At 43.8% G+C, this 17,087-nt stretch overlaps 2 protein-coding genes and 2 long non-coding RNA genes across 6 annotated transcripts in view; 2 read left to right on the top strand and 2 right to left on the bottom strand.

The window, feature by feature from the left end:
- The first annotated feature begins 145 nt into the window (after nt 1–145).
- On the top strand, nt 146–10,219 carry LOC127616389 (uncharacterized). The gene is made up of 4 exons (XR_007967101.1): nt 146–459; nt 1,295–1,419; nt 2,187–2,370; nt 10,079–10,219. It is a non-coding gene; the product is annotated as an uncharacterized LOC127616389 (long non-coding RNA).
- Nucleotides 3,263–6,607, bottom strand: LOC127616388 (uncharacterized). The gene is made up of 2 exons (XR_007967100.1): nt 4,881–6,607; nt 3,263–4,846 (listed from the first exon to the last, which is right to left on the bottom strand). It is a non-coding gene; the product is annotated as an uncharacterized LOC127616388 (long non-coding RNA).
- On the bottom strand, nt 7,195–15,168 carry acsl3b (acyl-CoA synthetase long chain family member 3b). Its single transcript, XM_052087936.1, has 15 exons — nt 14,939–15,168; nt 12,887–13,352; nt 12,271–12,448; nt 11,699–11,808; nt 10,856–10,994; nt 10,460–10,610; nt 10,107–10,230; nt 9,906–9,977; nt 9,695–9,834; nt 9,374–9,546; nt 8,990–9,064; nt 8,727–8,918; nt 8,008–8,122; nt 7,771–7,928; nt 7,195–7,578 (listed from the first exon to the last, which is right to left on the bottom strand). The coding sequence occupies exons 1-15, from the start codon at nt 14,941–14,943 to the stop codon at nt 7,421–7,423; spliced, it is 2,256 nt and encodes a 751-aa protein (XP_051943896.1). The 5' UTR covers nt 14,944–15,168; the 3' UTR covers nt 7,195–7,420.
- pax3a (paired box 3a) overlaps nt 10,867–17,087 on the top strand; it is a 38,347-nt gene continuing 32,126 nt past the window's right edge. For all 3 annotated transcript variants that reach the window (XM_052087942.1, XM_052087941.1, XM_052087940.1), the window contains exons 1-2: nt 10,867–11,007; nt 11,166–11,303. The gene's annotated coding sequence lies outside the window, so the exon portion shown is untranslated. The remainder of the gene's footprint in view (nt 11,008–11,165; nt 11,304–17,087) is intronic.

The following is a 17,087-nucleotide window of genomic DNA, read 5'->3' as shown; positions in this document are numbered from 1 at the left end:
GGATTTTGAAGATGGGCAGCAAGGAGGCTTGCCGAATGTTCAGTGGGAGGTCATTCCAGAGAGAGAGGGACCAGCAACAGAAAAGGCTCGATCTCCTCTGAGCCTCAGTTTAGTTCTTGGTACTTCTAAGAATGTAATAATTCAGAGGTGCACATAGAAACACCAACGACCATTTTTTTTGGTTTGTTTTCAGCACTTGATTTCCTGTTATTGCTGCAAATTAAGCCTTCCTTCATCTCTTGAAATCCACTGTGCTGCATTTTATTCTGGAATTGGTTTCCATCACTTTAAATGGTCAGCAATGGGGGGTTTGTTCATGAACTGACTGCACAAATTAATTCCTGATCGCTTCTCGTCACTTCAATGTTGGTTCTTGACATGACATTGTTTTGTTTCTTTCATGGATGCGCATCGGCGGGCGAGCGGCCTCCTCGGTGCTCTGGCTCATCCCTTTCAACGGTAACGACGCGCTTGCATACGAGCAAACGGATTATGTTAGTGTCTATGAAGGGCGAGGGGAGGGCAGGAGGAGCGGAGCGCGGTGGGCGTGTGACGCACACGCGCTGACGTCATTGAAGCCGCTCAGGCGCGATGCATTTGGGATGAAGGAACAATGTCATGCCGAGGGAGCATCATTAGAACGTACGCTGTCATTCATTGAAAAACACTCTATTTATAACAGCTAGCGAATGCACCACCGTCTGCATTTGCATTTGAAGTGACACACATCTCACTTGAAGTTGTGTCTTGTGAACACTTGCAAAATTTGAAATACTGCGTAACAATTTTCACTGCTCAGTTTTGGTGACTAGTCTGAGAGAGGTTTACTATTATTATTATTACTACAGTGGCACCTCGATTTACGAAATGAATCGGTTCTTGAACATTTTTTTAACGAGAAAATGTTGTAAGTAGAGACGTGTTTTCCATGTAAATGCGGTCGAGGTCCCTCTCAGCCACTAGCCAGGAAGATGTTCGGTAGTAGCCAATGGCAGAACAGCTATTAGTATGTTGCGTTCAGGAAACTCGGAGCTGCGAATAACAGCCCGTACTGTATCTTTCGTATCTTGAACATATCGGATGAAGAGACTTCGTGAGTAGAGGTACCACTGTAGGATTATTATTATTATTATTATTATTATTTAAGGACTAAAAATGAACAAGTTAGATCAGCCAATAACATTCCACCTCAAATGGCCTGTGCTGCAAGTATGTCAGGACAGTCTACTAGAACACTCGAACTTTATTTGAGGATGTTGAATGTCACATTCTGTCTGTTTTGATTGTGTTCCAGCTGCAGCTGGAGTGAAGGGCGTTTCCCTCCAGCAGGCGCACCTGTTCCGCGTTTCCCCATCAAGCCATGGAAAACAGACCCTTTCGATATCTTTCACAGTCGCTTTTATTTTCTCTTGGAACTATGTAAGTATTTTCATTATTCCTTTGTTTAATCGTTCTTGATCTTTGGTTTCCACATTATTGGACTTTCGATATGTCATTTGTGTATCCTCGGTGTTGTCTTGTACCTTGCCTTTGCGGGCGCTTTTTGTATTATGCGTTGTTTTTACTACTGGCTCCTTGTGACCCGTTTGATTGAAGAGGTTAGAGTTGAGAATCGGAAGTATGCGCTGCACTTTTTCAAAGTCTGTGTCTTATTGTTCCTTATTTGATTTGTGATTGTTTTAAAAATTATTTTTTGTTGAGCTTTTACCAAGATACCGTGATGTTTATTATCTTGCACGCATGCAAATAAAAACATACAAATAAACAAAAATAAGACCAAACCTAATACTAAAATGAAGCACGTTTGAAATAAAAAACTATTAAAAGCCAACAAACCCGATGGAACAAACTAAAACAATCGCATTTTCCAAACTCATCAAAGCTGAAATGTTATTCCAGGTTTAAAAAAAAAAAGCCCACAAATGTTGCTGTACACCTAAAGACACACGCTTTGAAATGACGATGAATTACTGTTGGAATTAAAGGACAACCATTTCATGTCGGCTCAGTCGCAAATGTAAGCCAGAAGCCAGCAGGGATGTCCACGAAGGCTTGACCGCCCGACTGCAAGCCACTCTGCGTTGCTTCCTACTTGTACCTCATCCACATTCGTCACTGTTAAGTCTGGCACACCCAGTGGCTGTTTTGTTTTCGACCAAGTGCCAATTCTTTGCCTTTCTCCGCAGTTCATCCTCTCAACAGAATTTCATTCACCCACGCCCACGGCCTCCTTCCAACAAGTTTCTGCTTCCTCCCTCTCAGCGCTCGCTTCTCCCGCCACTCCCCGTTGGCTGCGTGATGATGCTGTCCTCCACCTTCCAAGTACCCCCACCCACCCCCCTTCATTGATGCTATAAATACCCACCATCGGTGAGTCATCGTCCAGACGTATCGCCACCCCCCACCCCCTTCTCTCCTCCCCTCATCTTTCTCTGTGGCTGTCTCTTCATCATCACTGCTCCTCTTCACGTTAGTTCATGCATATTAACAGACGTCGTTTACGCACCTTCACGTTGGAGAAAATGCCCCCAATGGTGCCACAGGGGTTAACCGAAGGTCACTTTGTCACAAGCCGAAAGAAAACTACAGTTTGAACAAGCATGGCCATTTTTAATTGCCCTGCACCCTTTATACTATATTAGATTTGTTTTTTTGTTCCCCATTGAAATGAATAAACATGCCATGAAGCCGTTCAATGCCTCACCCGAAAAAAATTCACGTTTTTAGTTAAGAAAAATGGCACATTTATTCGATATGGATGATGTCCTTCCTTTTTCCCTACGGTTTTAGTGGTGCGCTCACTCTGCTCATGTCTCATCTAGCGGGGACATTTACAACATGTTAAAAAAAAAAAATCGGGTATCATTAGTTTTCCCATACAAGTTTAAGAAATCTTGTTCAAATGACATTTGCAATACACTCCCATGAAATTAGTCTATTTATCGCTTGTCTTTTTAAAAATCTTTTATTATGGCCTAAAATTCGATGGCTGTTTCAGCCAATATGAATGAACGATATACTTGTACGTCTCCATCATGAAAAGTGTGCTTTTTGTGAAACAATCGTCTATTTAATAGAGATTCTATTAGGCTCTGATTGAAGGACGCATCTTCGAACGGCGTGTTCTGTAACCATCGATATACCGCACGCACGCACACACTCTCTGGCCTTTGTTGCCATAGGAACACCAGTTTCAGGATGATCTCAAGCCAAGCGGCTGGTCACACGCCGCGCCTCAAAGGGAAAAAAAAGAGCACCCAACTTTACGCCACAAACTTTGAAATATTTTATTCCATAACATTCAAAGCCAAATCACAGAAATAAGGAAGGAGACACTTGTTTGAGGGGACCCCTTCCCTGCCCCCAGACATTAAGATGACTATTAAATCCTGTACAGCAATCATCTGCTTATTCATTATTCATAAATTATTTTTTAAAATCAATGCTCCATTATACACTGAAAATTGAACTCGTTATATTTTTGGGACTCTTTCTCTAACACTCCAAGATGCGGCCACCTCGGTGACAATGAAACAATTTTCAGTGAATCAAGGCGCTTCATTTAGTACTTTGCTGACAATGCGAGGCCATTATAGAGAATCAATTTTTGGGGTGGGCATCAATTGCTCTTTTACTTGTTATTGACCTCCTATTTTCACTAAGTCTTACATCTCAATTGAGAGTTGCGCAGAGGGATGGAGCTAAGTTTAGCCTGGGTTGTTAGTGGAGAGTCTTCACGTGTGTACGTACACACATTTTTATTCGACATAAAATGTACTTATAAAGAACGTGAGCTTGAAAAGAAATTGGACTTCTGATGTCACATTCATAGGAGCCCCAAAGACAAGCTCACGTGTCAGAAGGCAACAAGAATATAGACGCAAATATATGAAAACATAAGTTGCATTCCTGGGTGCTAAAATGTCAGAAATTCATTCCATGATCTCAATACATTTTTTTTTTGTTCCTTGGCTTTATGCCACAAAAAACTGCAGTAAATAATGTACATGAAATAAAATTTCATTTTTTCAGAACCTCATGTATGCATTTACTGCATCACATATTATCAATGTTACATGAAATCTGTAAAAAAAAACAAAAAAAAAAAACACACACAAGTGAAATTAATTCTGTAATATCAAGGAGTGTATGGAAAGCCCGATTGAGTGTATACTAGTCCCCTCTCTGTCCTCACTAGATCAACTTTGACATAGTAAGACATGCCATGAACGAGGAAAAACTGCGCACTAGTTGACACCTGCGTGTTACTCGTATTATTCGTGAGGTTACAAATTAGACGGGAAATGTACTAGTAGTGACACGATGTCAACTAGTGCAGTTTTGCGTCAAGACTAACCTGCAAATGGCCGACTGGTAATGCCAAAGTTGTGCAGGAGTGTGAAACAGAACAGTCATATGGGATACACTCTCTAACGGCTTTCCACAGGCCTGTGTTCATTTCCTCACATTCAGTTGCGCACATGCTACGTACGTCAATATTCGCCGTCTACTCAGGATGGGCATCGATGTTTGATTGAGGGGGATTTAATTTATTTTTTTGAAATATAATTTCAATGGGACAATAGATTTTTCAGAACTCTGAAAAATTAAGCGGTGTTGATTAAGATTTCTTTTCACGTACCAACAGAATTCTTTACCCATAAATTCATCAGTTATGATGGCCCATCCCTTCAAGTCTTCAATCCAAACAAAAGCAAAGTAACACACTTACATACACATGCTTTTCAGTGTCTCTCTACATTACTCCTATGGGTTCCGATGTCGTTCTCTTGGTTTTCTATGCCACCGCTTGAGCACTTTAAAAAGTTCAGTGAAGAGATGCCACCTTTTTTTTTGAAATGTTCCTATGTAATTGAAACCAAAATTGGAGAATAAATATTGCACAAGTAATGGTTATATTCACAGGTAAAAAAAAAAGATGCCTGAGGAAGGAGTGTAAATGTATTAGTACAATTTAGAAGGAAAAAAAAGGCAAAGTATTTACAGCACGTTCCCTTGGAGACATCCATTCCAATGTGATAGCTAAGTAATGCTTAAATGCTTGATTGGTAACTTTAACGTGAAATTTAGGTGCTGGGAAGCAAACTGCCTATAATGTGAGTTTGCCGCAACCCGAAGAGAAGAAAATAATGTCATAAGTTATCCACATGACAAAGCGTATTGCGACAATAAGGTAAAAAGTAAGCTAGTAGCGGAGAGGGAAAAAGGAAGCTAACCTAGCAAGTTAGCCGCATCCAAACACCGCGCATCATGAAGAGAACATGATGTAGTGATTCAGTCACAACCCAACTAGATTGATTGTAACGTTAAATGATCCGCAACCCGAGAAAATATAGCGTACATTATCTACAACCCGACAAGGCGCCTCATGATGAGAAGACGGCAATAAGTTAGCCATAAGCTTATAAAGCGCATCATGACAAAAGGAGCCTAACGCAGTAAATCGCAACTCATCAAGGCGCAACATGAAGTACCACAGCGTGGTCAACGAGCCGCAACCTAACTAGGCATGGCATGATAATGACAAGAACCTAAAGAAGGAAGTTAGCTCCAACCCGACACGGCGCCTCATTACCAACTCAGCGTAGCAAATCGGCTGCAACCCAACAAGGAGCAGAACCAAACATGGTATTCTCCCCAACCCGACAAGGCGCACGACGACTAGAAGAATTTAGGTTACCCGCAACCTGACGGCGCACATCCTGACGAGAACATCACAGAGTAAGTCAGTCACATACCAACAAAGCGGATCATGACTTGAATAAAACAAGATGGCCACAACCCAACAAGGTGCATCATGAGAACATGACATCAGCCACATCCCGACCAGGCACATCAAGACAAGAGTAACATAACGTAGTAAATTAGTTGCGAACTGACAAGGCGCGCCATGAAAAACACATATTGTGCTTGAGCCAGCTGCAACCCGACAGGGAACACCATAAGTTATCCAAAGCCTGACTCCGTGCTTCATGACGAGAAGAACGTTGCACGTTTGACTAAAGCGACTACGGGCTCCTCATATTGGGAGTGGAATCAAAATGGCACCAAAGGCCTAAGAGCGAAGTGGTCACGGCGTAGACAGAAGTCGGTGAACACGTACTCAAGTAAACAAACTTTTGGGACATGAGTTTATCCAAAAAAAAACGTCTTTGGGTGAACATACAAATCACAAATGCGCAAAAGTCGTAAATAAAACACAATGGTGCTCTTCCAATAAGAATAATAAAACCCACAAATGAACACAAAAACATCCGACTGACAACTCATGGCTTTGCAAGACTTTTTGCACCAAAAAAAAAAGTATATTTACAAGAAGAAGCAACAAAAGCAAAGATTGAAAACCTGGATCCTATTTGGAAGTAAGAGAGAATAGATGATCAGAATCATTGCAGTATTGAGCGAGAACAGTGATATTTGAATATCGCTCACGTCAGGTGGAATCCCTCGAAAATGATCTCTTTTCGGGACCCCCCCAAAACATGACCATTGTCAAAGAGCCGTTTCCAACAATTGGGATTGGTTAAAAATCACACTGAAATGTGTCGACTGATCACGCATATCTATTTGTGTGTGTGTGTGTGTGTGTGGGGGGGAAGAAAAAATCACCGCACAATAATGTCACAAAAGTGAACCAAAGGTCATTTGCCAATTTCATTGTTTTGTGTGTCACCAGCATAGATGCTGCGGATGAACAAAAACATTAATTATTGGCGGTGACACAAGTACCAATTAAATGCACTTCAACGTGATTGGCAGAAGGTACAAAATGAACTAACCGTGTATCAACTTTACTAGCATGTTTGAAAATGTAAACGGGACAAATGTTAAAAATGTCTCACTTCAGCCTATACCCTTTTTAAAAAATAAGAGTATTTTTGTTCTGTGAAAAAAAAGGATGACCCCAATTCACTATCACGTTTGTTTGACATTCTTGTGCGGTGACACGTTTCAAATATAAAAGAAAAAAATATATATATCAGCACTGGCTCAATTAAGTCCCCGACCGACTCTTGATGTTTTCACTCCTTACTGTTGATTCTAATGAACTCATTAACTATTGATGAGGCGCTGCTCAGATGGCCACATTTCCGCCTCCGGTTTATTTTGGCCACGGCCACCTATTTGTTTCCCTTTCGTGCAGAAGTCCGCGACTGGCCTTGGTTGCCGCGGCAACCAAGGCCGAAACGCACCGCTGAGAGCTTGGCAGGAGTGCGAGTCACTGGTTTGTGTGGAAGGTGGATTCTTCCCATGTGTTTAATCAATACCAGGGGTCTGTCTTGTCGTGTTTTTATCGAAATCATAAGGCACCCCCGCTCTCCCTCCCCCAAAGTCGTTTTTTCAGGGGCATCGGACCCTCTCGTGTTAGTACATGCTCTCGTGCGTGTGTGGCCGTGTGTTATTTGCCTCCGTACATCCTTGCAATGTCTTCTTGGTAGTGCGTTTTGAGCTCTTTGCGCTTGAGTTTGAATGCGTCTGTGACCAGGCCAGTCTCTGGTGTCCAAGGTTCCGAGCACAGCCGCACTTTTTTGGGGATCTCGAACCGCTCTAGTTTTGCTGCGTGGGCGAGAGCAGAAAAGGGTTGGTGAACATGACGGTTTTTGAAATATGAACATACAAGCACCAGACAAGTAAAAAAAAGTATTGTATACATAAACCATGATTATTTGCAGTTGGCGTCGTCTAGATATTTTTTTTAATGAAAATTATACTCTGGCAATTCTTTTTTAAGGACAGAAAACCCCCTACATGAGAGAGCAGCTTCAGTCAGGATGCGGAGCACTTCCTTCTCTATCTGGGGGTTGTTGCAGATCTCTTCCCACGAGCCCCGCACCTTCATCCGCTCCGCCAGTGCCATCAGCAGTTTATGGTTTGGCACCACGAAGCTAATCACGTACGACTGGTCACTGCAGACCAACATAAAGACGTTTAAAAACAAAACAACAACAACAAAAAAGGTCTGCCTATTTTGTCAAAGGACTTTACCTGTTGGCATAGGCACAGATGTTGTCTACTAGCGAGCAGTTCTTCAGAACGGCCTCCACTTTTCCCAAAGAGACGTACTCACCGGCCTGTAGTTTCACCAAGTCCTTTTTGCGATCTGTGGGAAGATAACATGTCACAATCCGAAAAGGTCCCTCTTGTGTATTCTCTGTTCTGTGGTTAAATAGCAGAAATTTGAGAATACAGTAGTTGACACCCTCCTTCAAAAAAAAAAAAATGTAATTGCCTAGAGGTGTCAAAGATGGTGGCAAAGAGGTACTTTTCTATTAATTAGAAAGTGATCTTAACTCGCCACCTGGCGGCACTTCATTGGTTATTGAACAATTTATTCTGACGAATTTTTTTTTTATACAGTATATATAAACAAAGAAGCTGCAAACTGTTTATTGCCACTGCCAGTTGGAGTTTACTGTCAAATTAAACACAAGAGAGAATTACAAGTTTTGTATTTGCTAAATGTCCATTTAGCTTTATATTTCATTTTCGGTCATGTTAGACTGCCCCCAAGTGGCCAGGTTGTGCAGACCAGAAGGAGCCGCAATGAATCATGATGCACAAACCGTTTCGTTCATTACATTCTATTTAATTACGTCGTTAGTACGGTAAAATTTTAATAATATCCACCTAACCCATTGAAAAAAAATGATGTCACCTTTCATTTTCATTCAAACACGACAGCTCATCTTTAACAGGTTTCTCACCGATGATCTTAAGACATCCGTCGGGGTGAAACTCTCCAATGTCTCCAGTGCAGAACCATCGCTGGCCATTCCCGTCCACGAAAAAGTCCTCGCGGTTCTTGGTTTCATTTTTGTAGTAACCCATTGTTACATTAGGTCCGCCGATCAAGATTTCCCCGCGCGGGTTGGGCTTGTCCGTACTGTAGTAGCGTCCTGTTGGACGCACAAAGTCACCTCTTCAGAACCGGTCAACTTTGAGTCCAAAGTTGCTTTGCTGAACTTACCCTCTTCCCAGTCCTTGAGCATAAATTCTGAGCATACAAGCGGTGCGCCCACCCGTCCGGTGCTGTAGTCCCAAACTGCAAAGTATCAAAAAAAAAAATAAATCACCTTTTTTTTTTTAATGGTGAATGACTGAATTGACTGGCAAATATTAATGCATCAGCAAGATAAATTAATGACAAAGAATTTACTCTTAACAAGAATTCACAAGCACCAGGGTTATCATTATAGTTAGTTTCTATTTCCTTTTGACTTTTATTTATTTTTTTCAAATTCAGTGAGTTTGTCACCGAAAATAACACAAATAATTGAATTTGTGAAAAGCCAAACGCAAAACGGCTGGGTGCTCGCTGCAAATGGGAGGCCAACGGTGTTTCTGTACTGACCCTCACTGATGGTGCCCGCTCCACAGGTCTCCGTGAGGCCGTATCCCTGCCCCACGGGGCAGCACAGACAGATGTTCATGAAGCGCTGCGTGGCGGCCGACAGCGGGGCTCCGCCTGAGAGTAGCACCCGTGTGTTGCCGCCCAGCAGTGCCCGGACACGCTTGAACACCAAACTAAGACGTTTTATAGGGATAAATGGTGGTCAGACAGTGGGGTGGGGTGGGGGTGGGGGGCATTCGGACAAGAGGAAAATTCGATTTTCTGTTGAAGATACTGGATGAAAACGATTTTAGTCCATTGCGTGGAGTGGGCCATCGTCACCTGTCACAAAGAGGCGTGCTGTAGCCTTTGGAGATCTGCTCCATCTTGTAGTTGTACGCCAGCACGAAGAGCGTCTTTTGCAATTTGCTCATTCCCTCCACCTTTGTCATCACGTTCTTATAAATGCGGTCCATTATTTCCTGCACATCCAGGCAAGGAGAGTCATCAGTTCACATTCGGCGCGTTGAAAACGCAGCATCCGAAGACTCACCGGTACGGCGGCCATGAGCGTCGGTCTCAACATGCTGGTGTCCCCTTTGCTGCCTTTTTTGATTTTGGTGGACTGCAACGATTGACAACACACCGCATCAACTCTCCGTCAGTGTCTTTGGAACACGCAATGTGACCCGAGCGTTAAATAAATGCTCAATGTCATGTGTGCAGGCGGCAAGCATGCGTTTCGTACGCCGACCTGGTCGGCGAGAGTCTGCGGGGAGGAATAGCCGATGCGACAGCCGTGAGAGACGCACACCAGCTCGGCGCTGAGTTCTAAAACGTGGGCCAGCGGCAGGTAGCCAATGTAGGTGTCCGTTTCGCTGCCAACACAGAAACAACAGCTGCTCGGTATCCTTATTTTGCAAATGGTGGCCGTTTCTCTTCCTGTAGACGTCCCAATACTTTTGTCCGAGTCGCATGTTAACTGACACACATTATCGTTAGCCATTATCGGTGGCCATTTAGCTCTGAGGTGCAGTGCATTAGACGGCAGTAATTACGCCGAGGAAGTCTCGGAGACCTCAGCGGTCCATTTTGATCTCTGCGTACTTGAGGTTGGGAATTCGCTCTGCCATCCCGGTGATGCCGGCGATGATGTTGCCGTGGGAGATCATGACCCCCTTGGGGATGCCCGTGGAGCCGCTGGTGTACATGATGACGGCGATGTCCGACGACTGCGGCTGTCTGCCGTGAGTCGCTACTGTGCACACAGACAAGATGGCAGACGCGGGTTGAACGCAGAGCTGAGGGGGGGGGGGAGCCATTTTGTGTACCTTCTCTGAATCAAATGGAAAAACGATTAATTCACGAAGAGCGACGCCCCGTTAATCCGATGACAATGTCTTTTTTGTGTGTGTTACACATCAATCCAATTTCACATCAGGGTACTTGCAGTTCGCCGGCAAAATGAGAAAGCTTTTTTAATCCGGTTGCGCAAACGCTCACAATTTTCAGGCCTGGATCCCATCTCTTTAACGGCGTCCATGCTGTGGATGGTGACGCCTCTGGGGATGTCCTGCCAGCTCGGCGGCTTCTTGTCGACTACGATGACATACTGCAGCCTCGGAACATCGCACAACATCGCCTGATGGGAGGAAGTATGATGACAATTGACATTGATTTCACTGAACCGAATGTTTGAAAATAGTACAGCGAACCCCCCCACCCCCTTTTATGTGCAGATTTTAAAGCAATTTTTTTAAATGGGTTTGACGGGTATACAGCCATGTCTAAATTTTGAATTTTGCGCTTTCAGTGTAGCACCACGACAGTCTGGTCAGCAGTGAGCTGTACTGGAAGAGATGCAGTGAAATTCATAAGACGAGAATACAGAGAAGCTCCCCCTACTGGACATTGTTGTTTTGTTCCCAAAGAACAGAGAGAATATATGCGTGTGAGTATCACTGTTTGTTTGTTCAAGTGAGTGTCAAGAGAGTAACAAAATTATTGAAAAAAAACCCGTTATTTATTACACATGTCAATTTGACATTTCAGTACAGATTTGAGCATAGATTCTGGAAGTTGACACACATGATTGGCTTTCGCGGGCCCCATGAAATGACGTGGCGGGCTGGATCTGGCCTCTGGGCCTTGAGTTTAAGACCCATGTTTCAATCTGTCAAACTATTAAAAAATTGTTTTTTTTTAATTGTCTCTCTCGATTGCGATTTTCACCAAAAGCCAGTGGATCTCAAATGAATATCCCCTTGCCACAAGCAGCGGTTTAGTGAACTATGATTCTATTCGAACGACTTTTGCAGTAATACGATAGATGTCGCCGGCAGGTACCTTGAGACGACTCTGCAGCAGGTCGTTACTGGTAATGATGTGGGTGACCTCGGTCTCATTCAGACCGTGGGCGATGGCCATGGGTCCCAGAGTGGCGTACAGGGTGACGACTGTCAAATAACAGAGGGGAAAAGCCACCAATCAGAGTACTTCAATAGTCAAATGACCCATACTAACCGCTGATTTTCATGAATTTAGAATGGGGAGAAAGGTGCACATTTCTCTCCATCCCAAACTGTTGCCGCGGTGATTGTGCGGCGCTTCGTGTCGTTTTGCGCTTAGGTGATTGTTTCAGGGAAGGAAATTGCAACCACCTGTGGATGGCCAATTGCTGAGCTCTGACCCGATTGGCTTGCAGCTCAGGTGTATTCCTTTTAAAAAGGGGTTGACAAGGTCATTTCAGGGCCGGTCGGCTGGCTGAACCTCGACGCCGGTGTACTTTAATATGGCTCGCTGTGTCCAAACGAAACAAGCTAAAAGGGTAAATATTAAACCGGCTGAACCGATTTTTACTCCTTTTCCACACAACCTGCCTTTTTCGCCAACTAACAATTGGAGTACATGTCACTCACGTGGGAAATTGTACATGAAGCAGGCTTGAGCCGCCACGATCCACTCGGCTCTGGTCTCGCAGAAGATGGCAATGTTGCACCGAGGTCTCTGGCCGAGGGACGCCAGGCCGCTTCCGAACATCCTGGCTGCCTGGTAAGTCTCCTCATATGACAGCCAGTTGTAGTTTCCAAGAATGACCTGCACGCGCCACATATTTCAACACTGTTCACTCGTGTGACCACTCTTAAGTTTATCTCTTAAAGTTAACGAAACTATTGAGGGGAATTGTTTGATTTCTAGAAATCTTTCTTGGACGGCTCATCGTGGTCTCGTTTCATTCAGATCTAGTCAAATAGTGCCACATGCAGGGCCCTCACTGCTACGGCACCGACTGCCTCCCTGTGCACAAAACGGCTTTTGTTTTTACTTGTTGAAAATAGACTCGGTGTTCTCTTTCTTTGCCTAAGCCTGCTAATTAATTACACTGCAATGAAATTGGTGGAAATCATGTGACGGTGCCATGAAACCGCTGGTCAGGAATAGAACATTTTCCACATGACGGTTCGAGATCCGAATATTTTTGGTCGGCAAATTATAGTCGCAAGTCGAGGCACTGCTGTAGGAATGTTCTCTCACCTTCTTAAAGACCTTCCCATTAGGTTGGAGCTCATCCTCCTCACTCAGCACTTCCCTGGTCCCCAGACAGTCCCTCTGGGGAAACCTTTTGGCTGCATATTCAAACACTTTATCCAGCGTGTCAACCCCGGGGTGCAGCCACGCCACCAGCTCCCGTTGGCTGTTGATGGCCCTGTACGGGCCCGCCGGGTGGCCGCTAATTGAACGCGCTTTGATGCGGCGGGCCCGTTCTAAATTGGTGCCTGCCCCGGAAAGGAAGTACCAGGGTATGAAGGTGATCACAGAGTAGACCCAGACAACAGATCGAAAGACCTGCAGGAGCAGGGGGTTGATGTCCTCCTTCAGCTTCATCTTTAGAGGAAAGATATAAATTGGGGAGGGGGAAAAAAAAAAAGAGGAAGACCAGGAGACGTCTTGGAGGAAGATCAGTGGTTGTGCTTGATTTCTGTGAGCGAGGCAACCTGACCTGCAATGCAGGAAAATGCAGCCTGCATTAGCAAAATCAAATGCACAAAACTCTATACAACCCTACAGACAACGGTAAATAAATCTATTCTTAGCACCTTCTCTCAGTCAGCAATGTTTGCCATCCGCAAGACCTCAAAATTATCAGCTGTGTATCAGAGCGAGAATGGCTGTCTATCAAGTTTTATCAGCTCAAGCTTATTTTTTTTTTTTGCATGTTTTTATACTTGAAATTTCCTCACTGTTGTAAAGTTAATTAGTTAATGACAGACAGAGTATTGTCATTAAATGCTCTGCCTGTCATTCATTTCTTTGATCTAAGCATTAAGAGACCAAAAGTTAATTATCCGCCTATCTGGAAAAGGTGATTCATGTATTAGATTTTTTTTTCTGACTAATCTGGAACAGCCTAAAAAAATCTATGCTAATCAGACTGTCCTAACAAAGATCTAAGCAACATAGAAAAATAGATGAAAATTGAAAACAAGCTCACCCTACTCTCGCCACAATGCAAAATAAAGATATATTAGTTGTGAGGCTAGGGTTCAATTTCTTAAATGGGATGTCTTTCAGCAAACTAATATAACGGTGTAGCATAGAATGTAACACTAGACAATGACGAGGGTTGGGCCAACATGATAAAATGCCAACTATCTGACTGTCATGGTGTGTGCGCCGATTCTGTTGATGAATAGGTTCCATCCCAAGAACTATGCTTGGTCCTTTTGGTGACCACAAGAGCTAAAAAGAAGTCTGCATGTTCTTAAGCATTCTCTATTCAGGCTCCAGTACTCTGGAATACCCTACCTGCAAAAAAATAGAGCAGCTATATTTTTCGAAAGCTCGATGAAAGATTTATTTTTACACTTAATTTAATAAACCACACCTACTTTGCAAATTGCCTCTTTGCCATCTGGGTTTGGCCTGTTTTAATGTCACTTCTCCGCTTTCCTCCCTCCTCCTGAGTAAATGAGGTGAGGTTGGGAGGAGGCTACACTGACCGGGGCAGGTTGTGAAGGGTTCCTTACTTTCCTTTTTTGTTTTATTTTTTTAAACCTACTTGCCCGGTTGCGAGGTTTTAACAAGGGGACGTGATCCATCCCTGTCAACTGTGGGCCTGTGCAGCTTTTTGAGACTCTTGCGATGACTAGCAGACTTGAAATTCAGAGGTTATGCTCAAGTATCGATTACTTTGGCCTTAAGACACACAGATAACATTTGACGAGACACACGACCACAGATCGGAAACGTATAGCATGTTTGTTCACAAAGACTGTGTGAGGAAATGTGGTTTAAAGGTACCACACAAAGCATCTAAAGCAACATCGCGTTTAAATTTAATGGGGGAAAAAGCCCCTTGCTTGTAAACTCGCAATTAGCTTGGACATACGCTCGCAAAAAAAGCAAATTTTTATCCATTTTCATTGAGACTGATGGCAGCTGCTGACGCCATCGAAATCCTTAAGTGCACGCAATTAAATCACAATCGAAGTTGTATTTTGGCAAAGCAAGTCCGGAGTGACGCGCGCTTTAGCATCCCGGATGCTAACAATCGGCAATATTTGCCAAGCTTCAATACATTCTCACCTCATCCGCTACGCGTGAGCCACTGCCGGATTGATTCAGGTACTGTTAACCTTCAGTGCTAAGTTCCTGCATTATGTTGAGGTCGTTTAAAAGCGCTGTGCAATTGGCCTCAAGTCAATATTTGCAGTAATTTATGAAAGCCGGATAAAATTGGTTAAAATGGTACATTTTAGCGGCAGTCGGGCTGGCATTCCTAGCCCGGAAGCGACTGGATGACGTTTCGCGTTTGGCGGCCCGTGATTGGAGAACTGGAGGTGGCGCGTGCTCGGATAGCGGGGACGTCAGTCGGGTTACTATCGGTCAATTTCACAGAGACAAAAACAGAAATGGGTCGCTGTTTATGAAATTTTTTTGTTTAGCTATTAATAAAATGTATTAAATGGAAACCAGTTTTATGTTTATAGGAGCAAGTATCAGCAAACCAGTTGAATGAATCCATATTAGTGTATTTATTTTACCTAGTGCAAAGTCAATTCCACGTTTACGTTCAATTACATTGTTCTGTTAACTTCATAAATAAAGTTTTGAAAACTAACATTTAGTAACATAGAACTGAGTTGCTCTAACTCAAAGCTTTTGAGGAACTATATCAAAAAATATCAGTTGGATATAATCAAAACATACAAGTTCAGAGAACTAGAACTTTTGAGTTCGCCAATTCCCAAAGAGTGAGGCTATTTATTCGGGTTTGCAGTGTAGCCAGTGAATGTCCATCCAATCCATCTATTATCTATAACCGCTCATCCTGTACAGTGTCGTGGGGAGTTGGAGACTGTTCCAGCTGACTTTGTGTGAAAGGCAGACTCTAAACAAACTCACTGAAACTGCCTGCACAGAAACCAAGCAAGTGAGTAGTAGACGGAAATTGTGTGTAACATTTCTTCTACCTCTGTTCTCAAATGATGAAAAACATTGAAAGTGAGAGCAACATAGATAAGTGCCTTTGACCCGTTGACTGTCAACATTGAGCCCTTCTTCGCTACTCCTCGGAGCATCCACACACTTGTGAGGCCATATGTCTGCTTGTGGGTCGTTCTTCCCTCAAATGCATGCAAAGAAGAACTTCGATGAACATGCTGAGATAAAACTTGCGATCACAAGACGAGTCAAAGCAAGTGCGTAATAATGGCGTTCCTCGGGGCTATGCTTCCGAGAAGGTCTTTGACAGGGGCAGATGTTCATATCGAGAACAGCGCTTTCATCCGACCCCCTCCTTCTGTGAAATGTGTGTCCAATCTGATAATGGCGCATGCTCTAGCCACATCTTAAAAGCAACACGGGCAGACAGGAAATGGAACCCCGTCAGTGTCTGTTTCTGGGTGACCTTTTCTTCCTGAAGGGCTAAATAGTTGTTCCTTGGGGAAACACCTTTGACTGAACTGACCCCTGTCATGTGACTTGTTGCACTTCCTCTCAATGACGTGAAAGCAGGAGATTGTTCCAAAGAGACAAAAAAGCAGAAGGCTCCTAAGAAGGCAACTTTGTTAGATTTCAATCAAAGCCAAGCAGGTGAACCCCCTAACTTGGCGCCTTTAGAATGAAACCCCTCGGTGTCCAGTTGAACGTCCAGAAATAGCGAGCAGGGGGAGGAGGGAAAGGCTTGTGTGGGGATTAGGGAACAAAAGGATCCTTCTCTGTCATCAAAGAGGATTGGCTCCCGACTCATCCTTTGCTCTGTGGCGACAGCTTTTTTTTCTTTTTGGGGGGAGAGGGAAGCGACGGCTGGAGGGAAGGCGGGAGGGCCGCAGCGGAGGAGTTTGATGGCAGGGATGCAGATTTCAAAGTAATCTTTAACTTTAAGCCCTGCGGTCCCCTATGAAATGAAGCTGGCGGCCCCAGACGCCGTGTTGCCTGTGGCTCTCAGTGGTAGGCTGCCACCCCTCCTTTTCTCTGCCGCTTTCGTCACGGTGGCATTTAAGCGGTGTTACTCACTGACTGGATGACCAAATGAAGGGCTGCCTTTGAAAACCTGAATGAGGTGGATTTTTATCTTTTTGCTCCCGAGACCAGTGTCGCCTCTTAAAACAACACTAAGCCCAGATAAATGCCCACTGTGTTAGTTGGATTCCACCGACTCTTAATCCAAAAAGAGACATCTTTTTGACTCGTGAGCAGATAACACAACTTGGGCCTTTTTCAACACACGAGG

Source organism: Hippocampus zosterae, chromosome 15 (assembly GCF_025434085.1).
Source record: "Hippocampus zosterae strain Florida chromosome 15, ASM2543408v3, whole genome shotgun sequence".
Taxonomy (NCBI): Eukaryota; Metazoa; Chordata; class Actinopteri; order Syngnathiformes; family Syngnathidae; genus Hippocampus; species Hippocampus zosterae.
The sequence above is the reverse complement of the archived record's forward strand: the minus strand, read 5'-3'. Positions and strand labels throughout refer to the sequence as shown.